This window comes from Meriones unguiculatus, chromosome 7 (genome assembly GCF_030254825.1).
Source record: "Meriones unguiculatus strain TT.TT164.6M chromosome 7, Bangor_MerUng_6.1, whole genome shotgun sequence".
Taxonomy (NCBI): domain Eukaryota; kingdom Metazoa; phylum Chordata; class Mammalia; order Rodentia; family Muridae; genus Meriones; species Meriones unguiculatus.
Genome location: NC_083355.1, coordinates 46,448,721 through 46,458,406, shown reverse-complemented (window position 1 = coordinate 46,458,406; position 9,686 = coordinate 46,448,721). Strand labels below are relative to the sequence as shown.

At 44.4% G+C, this 9,686-nt stretch overlaps 1 protein-coding gene across 2 annotated transcripts in view; it reads left to right on the top strand.

Annotated features, from left to right (window-relative positions):
• Positions 1–3,895: 3,895 nt before the first annotated feature.
• The window catches only part of Ncbp3 (nuclear cap binding subunit 3), a 33,070-nt gene continuing 27,279 nt past the window's right edge, over positions 3,896–9,686 (top strand). The window contains exons 1-3 of one of the 2 annotated variants that reach the window (XM_060387334.1): positions 3,896–4,130; positions 5,940–6,005; positions 9,092–9,197. In XM_060387334.1, the coding sequence (XP_060243317.1) occupies positions 3,948–4,130; positions 5,940–6,005; positions 9,092–9,197 (355 nt within the window). In that variant the 5' untranslated portion in view covers positions 3,896–3,947. The remainder of the gene's footprint in view (positions 4,131–5,939; positions 6,006–9,091; positions 9,198–9,686) is intronic. The other variant, XM_021654622.2, reaches the window with a different exon arrangement.

Genomic DNA, 9,686 nt, shown 5'->3' with positions numbered 1-9,686 from the left:
CTGAGCTGTCACTGCTACTAAGTTCCAGGCTTAAATGGCCATCCCCTCCTCCCTACACACGCACTCGACTCTACCTGGTGGCCAAGGACATTCATTTCTCCAGCAGACATGAAAACAGGTCAAGTCTTGGGTCTCCACTGTTCTAAAAACCCAGTGTCCATCTGTTCATTCCTCCCCTGCCATGGGTAGTTTTAATGAACAGTAAGATTCGACATGGGAGGGGTGAGGCTCTTCTGTGTGCTAAACTGATCTTAAGCTTGCTGTGATCCTCTTGCCTCCACTTTTTGAGTGCTGGGATTATAGCTGTGAGCTCTTGTGCTTAGTTTATTCTGTGCTGGAGATTGAGCCAGGACTTTGTGGGTGTTGAGTAAGAGCTTGGTTAATGTGTTATACACACAGCCCATGTCTTTATTTCATATATATGACTTTATATATATATATTATATATATATATATTAACTTTAAGGATTTTTTTCTCTTACATGTTTTGTGGGGAGGGTATTGTTCTATAGCTCAGGAGTTGTAGGTGGTTGTGAACTGCCTGATGTGGGTTCTGGAAACTGAACTTGGGTCCTTTGGAAGAGCATTATGCACTCTTAGCCACTGAGCCATCTCTCCAGCCCCCTCCACTTTATTAGTTTTCTTTTTAGACACTTGGGCTTCCTGTCAAAGCGTTACACACTTTTAACCACTGAACTATCTTCCCTTTAGTTTTTGAGTCTCGGTGAACCTGGATTTCCAGATGCCCAGGCTAGGATGGCTGGCCAGTGAGCTCTGAGATCTGTCTGTCTCTGCCCTCCAGCACTGGGGTTTTACATATTCATCACTTTGCCAGGCTTTTAGATGAGTGCTGAAGAATTAGGATCAGGTCCTTGCACTGGAAGAACTTTACTATAAAACTGCAACTTTTTGAAGATTATTTTTACCACCTCCTAAATTCTCTGTGGTTTCACCTCATTGAACTGCACTGAGGCTGAAGAGGTGAGCTGGGTGATCAGGTAGAAAATGGCACAGGACTTTCCAGGGAGCAGCCTGGGAGCTTAAAGTTTACTGCCTGATGTCCTCTGCTAGCTGTGGCTGACCCACGGCTTCTTTGAACTGCAATTCTAAATCCCTCTGAATTGGATCGTCAAGCTGCAAGTCTCTTTTAGGAAGGAGAGAGGCCTGTGTAGCTGAGTAATTAACTGCCTCTGCCTCTCCTACCTCCCACTCTATAGACCTAGAGAGATAGCATAATGGTGGGGTTCATGATTGTCATCCACAGCTGGCCACCCCACACACATTTCTTTAAAATATACACTGGGGAACCAGGAATGGTGGTACATGCCTGTAATCCCATCTCGAAGGAGGTGGAGGTAGGAGGATTAGGAGGTCAAGGTCATTCTCTGCTACAAAGTGAGCAGCAGGCCAGACAGTGCTTCATAGCAAGGGCTACTTGGCAAGATCCTGTCTCAAAGCAAGAGTTGGGGTACTGCTCACTGGTAAAGGGTTTTCTTTTTTTTTTTTTTTAATTATTTCTTTTTATTTCATGTGGATTGCATGTATGTCTGTGTAAAGTTGTCAGTTCCCCTGAAACTGGAGTAACAGAGTGTTGAGCTGTCATGTGGGTGCTGGGCCCTCTGGAAATGCAGCTAATGCTCTTAACCGTTGAGCCATCTCTCCAGCCCAAGGGTTTTCTTAACACCCTCAAGTCTTTGGGTTCTATTGTCAGTACAACAAAAGAGAAAAAAGAGAAGGAATGGAAGACAAAAGGAGAAAAGAAAATACATTTCATTCTTTCAACCCAATTTTGTACTTATATTTGCATTACATTCAGTCAGTGGTACCCTTCTAAGGAATTCCATCCTGTTTATCCCATTGTGTAGGCCCATTTTAAGAAGATCTTTGATGTACTACATGAATTCTGTCAGATCTTACGACCACACATAATTAGCTCATTTAGTCCTTGTATTCTTCTCTGGAGGTAGGTGTCATTGTTCTATTTTCTGATGAAGGAACTGAGTCTTGAAGGTTAAATAGCATTCCCAAGGTCAATAAGTTAAATAGCATTCCCAAAGTAAATAAGTCTTGGAGGCTTACTGCCTCCATCTGCTAACCTAGGCCTCGTCCTGGAAACTTCCAGCTTCTATACAATTTAATTTAGGCCTAGAATGTTTTCAGCCTCTAAGACCCTTTCTAGTTCTTTCTGAACTCTGACTGGCTGATTCTATTCTGCTCTTCCGGCTCAAACTCCTCTCCAGGCTGACTGATTCAATCTGGCTTCTCTTAGCCTCTGACTGAATTGCTCTGCTTGGCCTCAAACTAATTTTGGCAATATGTTCTAATCTTCTGGGTCCTCTCATTCTCTGTCTTATTCTGTCTTCACCTGTGTCTAGCTTGTTCTCTTCAACCTCTCTCTGTAAAACTCTCTCTGTAAAAACTACCTCTGAATTCCACAAACTGAACCTCCATGAACTTAACTCCACTGCACGGCCTCTCAACTCACTGACTCAACAAAACTGACTGAATAGAACTGACTAGAACTCAGAGGTCTTCATGTCTCTGTCTTCTAAAGTAAAGGTGTGTACCACCACACCTGGACCTAAGCTTTTTTTACCTGAAAGTTGTTCTATACCAAGCTGGCCTCCAACTCAGAAATCTGCTTGCTTCTGTTTCCTAGGATTAAAGGTGTGTCTGTATGCAGCCAGATCACACAGACTTAGAAAGTCTTTAGATGTGATCTCTTGCCAGAACAGCCATGTTCTGAATTAAAATTCCTCTAGATGATTCTTGTGTTTTTCAATTTTAGAATTGTTTGTCTCTCTATGAAAAGATTTTTAGGGGCTCAGATATACTATGGTCTTGTCTATTCCTGCTTCATTGGGAGACAGGTCTAGAAAGAACCCAGAGCTAGGTAGCTCTGTGTGACGTAGACACAAAATCAGTACTCACAACAGCGAAGAGGTGCCTTCTGGAAGTGTGGATAAGCCTTTCCTCTTTCCTAGCCAGACTCTTACTAGAAACATTTTTAAGAAATCATGCTTATGCGTCTTTGATGGGTAGAGCCCCCAGAAGTGAGAATATGGGGTTAAAACTCTCCAGCTCTGCCCTTTGGGTAGGTTACTACCATCTTGGAGCCCCCCCCCCCTTAAGATAGGGTCTTCTGTCGCTTAGGCTGGCTTCAAGCTAGCAATGTATTGTAGAATAATCCTCCTGCCTCTATCTCCGAAGTGCTGGGAATACAATCGCGCACCACCTTGCCTAGTTTAAATTTAGGCAGGATCTCACCTTGGGGCCCTAGATGTAGACCAGGATGGCCCGGAACTCACAGAGATGCGCCTGCCTTTCGTTCCTGAGTGCTGGGATATAACCCTACACTGGACCCCAGGTTAAAGTTTTGACTACACAAAATGGCTCAATTACTGGGAAACTTGACAGAGACAAGGTTTACCATGCGTACAACTTTGTAAACGTTGAGCTTGCTAAGCGGTGATAGATTATAGTTCGTTTCTGGGCTCTGAAGCCTGATCGCCCAGGCTTAGATCCAGGTAATAATTTAAACAGCCTACCTTGAGAAAACTATGCCTCAGTTCTCCTATACGAAATGAAAGTAATAATAACATTTTATTCAGAAAGTTGGGCTGGTTCAAGCCTTGGAAGTATTCAGCATATAGCAACTGCTCAGTGTTTCTTAGGGTTGGTATAGCCCTCCAAGTGTAGGTATTGGAACTTCAGACGAGGCCCCACCCCGAAGCCTGTTTGGTCCCGCCCCCTCCCCCGCGAAGTCCCGCCCCAAGCCGACCCCAAGTTCCCGGGCCTCCAAGGGGGCGCCAGAGATAAGGCGGGCCCTGCGCGGGGAGCGGACGACGCTTTAGCTCACAGCGGCGCTCCTCTATGGTCAGCGGCGGCGGCGCTCTAGGCGGCAGGTGTGCGGGGCGGGCTTTCTGTGGTGCGGCCGGCTGGCAGCTATGGCGGCCGTTCGCGGCCTGCGAGTGTCTGTGAAGGCGGAGGCCCCGGCTGGGCCGGCCTTGGGGCTTCCGTCGCCCGAAGTGGACTCTGGCCTGGAGCGTGGCGAGCCGGAGCCCATGGAGGTGGAGGAAGGCGAGCTGGAGATCGTGCCGGTGCGGCGCTCGCTGAAGGAACTGCTCCCGGTAGGGGCGAGGGGCGGGGGCTGAGGGAGGTCGCCGGCCGGTGCCCCCTGCGAGGCGGGCAGGCGGCGGACCGCGGCGCCAGCGTCGGCCCCGGGGCCCGGAGGGGCGCGAGCGCCGCTCGGGGACCGCGCCTGAGCCGGGGAGAGGGGAGCGAGAGAAAGGACGCCGGGGCGCCCGGAAATGGGTGCAGAGAGCGCTGGAGGAGGCGGGAGAGCTGGGACAGAGTTGGGGACACCCCTCTCGCCGCCCCTCGGTACCGACCGGCGGCCCGGACAGAACGACTGTGTCAGGCTGGAGATAAACGGGATCCGCAGGCGGGAGCAGAGTCCGGAACGGCACTGAAAGGGAAGGTTAGGCGGTGCTGGCGTCCAGGTCTCCCGGTGGGTCCTGCCCCGACGGAGTTGGTGTCTCTTAAACATGGCATTCGCCCTTCGCTTGGGAGGGCTAGACCTGTCAAACAGCAGCCACACTCGCGTGTCGGTGTTGTGGATGAGGGGCGTCACGTCCCCGCGCACCTTCACTGCACCTACTTAGTGGTCCCAGCTTTTGACACTCAGTGATACTTGATGTTTCTGTTGCCACAGTGGGTATGAGGAGAGTTTTGCTTGTGGGTTTGCTAGTCACATGCCCCGTTCTTAAAGCTGGGCTGAGGCCTGGAGCTCGATCTTCACAACACGAACTTTTTTCTTCTTTAATTACTTGATAGCAGGTCTTGCTTTTACATTTGAAGTTAGGAGTAAAGGCTAAAGTAGTGATGGCAAATGACAGATGACTTTGGTAACCACGTAATGTCAACTTGGCCATTTTGTACATTATATCATCTAGTGCAGTGCAGTTGTGACCTAGGCGTTATCCATTCATTCACTTTAACATGTATGTAGCACACCCCCCACAACGTGCTGGCATAATCCTAGGTGCTTGATTAACATCAAACACCTTCTTGGAATTTGCCCTAGTATGGGACACAAGTAAATAATTTCTTTTTGTGTTAAGTGCTACGAAGAAAACATACCTTGTTAATAGGATAGAAAGTACAGTGACCAGGAGGGACGTGAAGCAGTCGGATGTCAGAATGCATAGGGAAGTGCACCGAGATACAGTCAGCCTTAGTCCTAAACAACAAAAAGGGGCTAACCATGGCATTTGGAAGGGAGCAGTTCCTAGCCGGGACGATAGCAAACACAAAAGTCTCAGAGATGGAAACAAGATTGTTTTGTTGGAGAAAAGTTGGGTTGTATTAAGCACAAAGGAGAGAGCAGAAGACAGAAAGACAGATAGCATAGAGGAAAGCAGGGCCCAGAGATTGATTGCAGGGGCCAGGGTATGGAATGCAGACCTGAGACTCAAGTCCTCATTCCATCCTTTTCCCTCCTTCATTGTATTAGGCTGTGTTTTTCCCAGGAATCTAGGACTTCATGCATTTTTGTGGAGGCATTTGCTCCACCTAGTGGCCTCTCATGGAAATTTATCTTGTTTGGGTTGGAGAGCTAAGTGACTATCTCATTTTTGACATTTTTCATTAAGCTTTTAGTTGTACATTTGTGTAGATACCCTCAATTGACAGAAGTAGTTAATATTTTGAAAAGGCTTTTGTCTGGGGCCTGGAAAAGACTTCTTCTTCTTTTTTTTTTTTTTTTTGGAAGAGACTTCTTGCTACTGTGGAGTCACAAGGCTAGACCTCCTAATAACAAGGATTGTTAGAATGGAGAAGGATTGCTGAAAAAGAATGACTTCAAAAAGAACCAGTTGTCAGGCTGCCTTTTATCATGTATTTTTCAGTCAGGATTTCTCATCTTTCCTCTTCTTTAGGACACAAGTAGAAGATATGAAAACAAGGCTGGAAGCTTCATCACTGGGATTGATGTTACCTCCAAGGTAAGACAGACTGATTATTTATTCAATTTGATAAGCAGGTAAAATTATTGAACTTGATCTTTAGGACTTACAGAATAGTAAATATTTTGCCTCATCTTTTTCTTTTGTTGCATATATATATCATATTATCAAATACCTATATCTATGTTGTCAAGGATGTCCTTATATGTCCTGAAGACATTCAGGCAGCATTTCTGTGTGCTTATGTCCATGAAAAGATAATCACTATATGTAAATACCTGTGCTTAACCATTTCCAAGAAGAGTTTGCACTGTGAATGCTTATTTTAATATTTATTTATCTGGGTGCAGTGGTGTATGCTTGTAATCCCTGCGCTCAGGGAGACAGAGGCTGGGGAATCCTGTGAGTTCGAGGCCAGCCTGGCCATAAGCAAGTCCAGGACAGCCAGCGTAGAGAAACCCTGTGTCAAAAAAACCTAAATATTTATTTATTACGTGTGATGTGTGTGTTTTTGTGTAAGTGTGTGCATGTTATAGCACACATGTGGAAGTCAGAAAACAGTCTCAGGTGTTGGTTCTCACCTCCTATTATATATATATATATATTTTTTTTTTTTGAGGCAAGATCTCTTCACATGGCCCTGGCTGTACTGGAACTCACTATGAAACCAGTCTGATCTTGACCTGACAGAGGTCCGCCTGCCTCTGCCTTCTAAGTCATGCGATCAAAGGCGTGTGCCACTGCACCTGGCTATTTTTTTAGTATTACCAGTAGTATTCATGTTATTTTTAGATTTATGTGTTTGAGTGATTTGCCTGCGTGTGTGCAAGTGTACCACATGCTGACCGAGTGTCTAAGGAGGTCAGGAGTGGGCTTCAGTATGTTAGAACTGGAGTTTCAGAGAGTTGTGAGCTGCCCTGTGGGAACCAAACCTGGATCTCTACAAGAAAAGCCAGTACTCTTACCTGCTGAGCTGTCTCTCCATTCCCTTTTCCCTTCTGTTTGAGGTAGCATCTCTGTCTCTGGTTATTTGACACTGTACTACATATTTTAGGCTAGCTGGCCTGCAAGATTCTGGGGATTCTCTCGTCTCTGCCTCCTGTCTCCCATTCTGCTATAAGAGTGCGGAAGTTGCAGACATGTGCCTCTGGGAATTCAAATTCAGGTTGTCAGGCTTACATGACAAACACCTTTACCCACAGTGCTGACTTGGATGTTATTTACACTCTTAGAAAAAATGTGCTTTGTTTCTACTTTTGATAAAAATGTTAAAAAGCACCTACATGTAAATAAGCCCTTAGTGTATGTCCATTTCTTATTGATTGCCAACTTAGAAAAATAGGGTTTTCTATTGTATGTATGTCTAAACTTTGAAGCCATACCAACTGAATTATTCTCAGCATCTGACAATATTGTCTTTTGTGAAGTGATTGCTGTTACCATTATATCACTTTCATTATAATACCTCAGAGTCAGGCCTCTTATTTTCCATGTGATAGTGAGTGCATTGCTTTAATTCAGTTCAGATCTTTTTTTTCCTTCCTGATTTAAATGAGTACTGTTCAGTTTGAAACAGAATTTTCAATTTCAATTATATTTTTTATTCTGTATGTGTATCAGTGTATTCTGTGCACTATGTGCATGCCCGGTGCCTGTGGAGGTCAGAAGAAGGCATCAGATCCCCTGGAACTGGACTTAACAGACTGTTGTGAGCTATACTTTGTGGGTCCTGGGAACTGAACCCAGGTCCTCTGTAAGAGCGTCTAGTGCTTTTAACTGCAGAGCCATCTCTCCAGGCCCAATTTAAAATTTAAAGTATATATCTGTATATTAGACCTTTAAAAACAAGAATAAAAATAAATATGCCATACTTCACTTTTTATAGTGTCTCTATCTCAGTTCATGTCATTACTTAAAGGTGAAAAGAAAGAACTGAGCATCTTCCAGTCGAGAAAATAGTACAAAGGGAAATAAATGTTCTTATTGTAATTAAAAAGAATGTAGCTCTTAACCTTGTATAATTTTCCAGTACATGAAACAGGTACCTGGGAAAAGGATTTGGCACCAAATTGTTACTGAAAGTTTTGGCTAGGCGATGGGTCAGTCAGTAAAGTGCTCGCCCTGGAAGCGTGAAGACTGGGTTCAGATCCCTAGCACCTATGTAAAACTATGTGTTTGCATCTGTAATTGCAGCGCTAAGGGAGACCTGCTACCCTACCCTCAATGCACACATATTCCCACCTACAAGGACACATGCTGAAGGCAGTAGACTGTTGTCTGTGCTAGGAAAACTTGAGTAAAGAAATTAGCATAACTATAGGACATAACCGGGAGCCGCTTCCTCATGCCCACAGCTTTCTTTAGTCAGACCTGCAGTCAATATATAGTTATTGTAGGGTTCTTGAGAGCCATCAGAAAATTATAGTTGGACCTGAATTTATTTTCACTCTTGGAAAAAATTTACAAAGCCAAATGTCTTTTCAGCAAAGTGCCAATGCCCTTTGTCACTTAAAAGTGAAAACAGGCAATTCCTTGCACATAAGGCTGGAATAGAGAAGACTATTTTCTGCTCTGGTGTTATTTTTGAATGGGGGTGTGGATTTTAGGGAGTAGACCATTCAGGCAGACATAATGTGGAAGAGCATAATAGGTGTGATTACCATGCCCACAGACAATGTAAAGTGATAATGGTAGTTGTTTGTTTCTTAGAAATAGCACTGGATCAGCTCTACCCTTAGCTAGTGGAGGTATTTTCTGCACACCCTCTTCTGTTTTTTGTATCTCCATTTCTGCACTAGAAAAATTGAGAAGGTGAGGTTATTTTTTTAACTTCTTGGCATGATTGCTGGTGATATATGAAGTATCAGGAAACTTTATAAGCAAGTGTTCACTGATTTCCTACTGTGTTCTTACTGTAGTCAAATGTGATAGAATGGAAATGATTCCAGCAGGGTTCCTGTAGGCTGTGCATGTCCAGTTCCCTGTAAAACACGTTCATGGCAAAGACAGGCTTCTTATTTATTTTGATTAATGTTGCATCATGCTGTTTGTGATTTAACCTTCCTCCTCCCTTTTTTTTTTTTTTTTTTTTTTTTTTTACCTCTTTGACTTTTTGTACTTTCTAGGAAGCAATTGAAAAGAAGGAACAGCGAGCCAAGCGCTTCCACTTCCGAGCAGAAGTGAATCTTGCCCAGAGAAATGTAGCCTTGGACAGAGACATGATGAAGAAAGGTACAGTGTATTGGGGGAATGTTTGCACACTGTTCCAAGAGTAAATTTTCTGACTGAATCACTTCATGTTTCTGTCCAATCCTCATCCAAATGCCTAAGAGGAAGGGATTCTGGTATCACCCATGTGAAGGTGACATGCTGTCAGGGGTTTCTCAGTTGGACCTAGAACAGTGGAACAAAAGGGATTGTCAGGGGAGGCTGTGTCAGAGATGAAACATGCATCCTCTGCCTCTGTGGACCTGTTCATCATCTGCTTTCATCACAGTGGTGTTAATTAGCTCTTCTTTGCCTTTAAGAAGAGTGGGAGTGTCCCTCTGTGAAGCAGTTGGAGCACTCTTGGAGCATGGGATTTTTATTGATGATAATACACAGGCTTCCCACTAATCATTTTCAAGGAGACACAAACCAACTGTAGCCTGTTTTATTAAGAAACTTTGCTCCCTAGAACTCATAGCAAAGCAGTTGATAGTAGGTTTTTGTTTGTTTGTG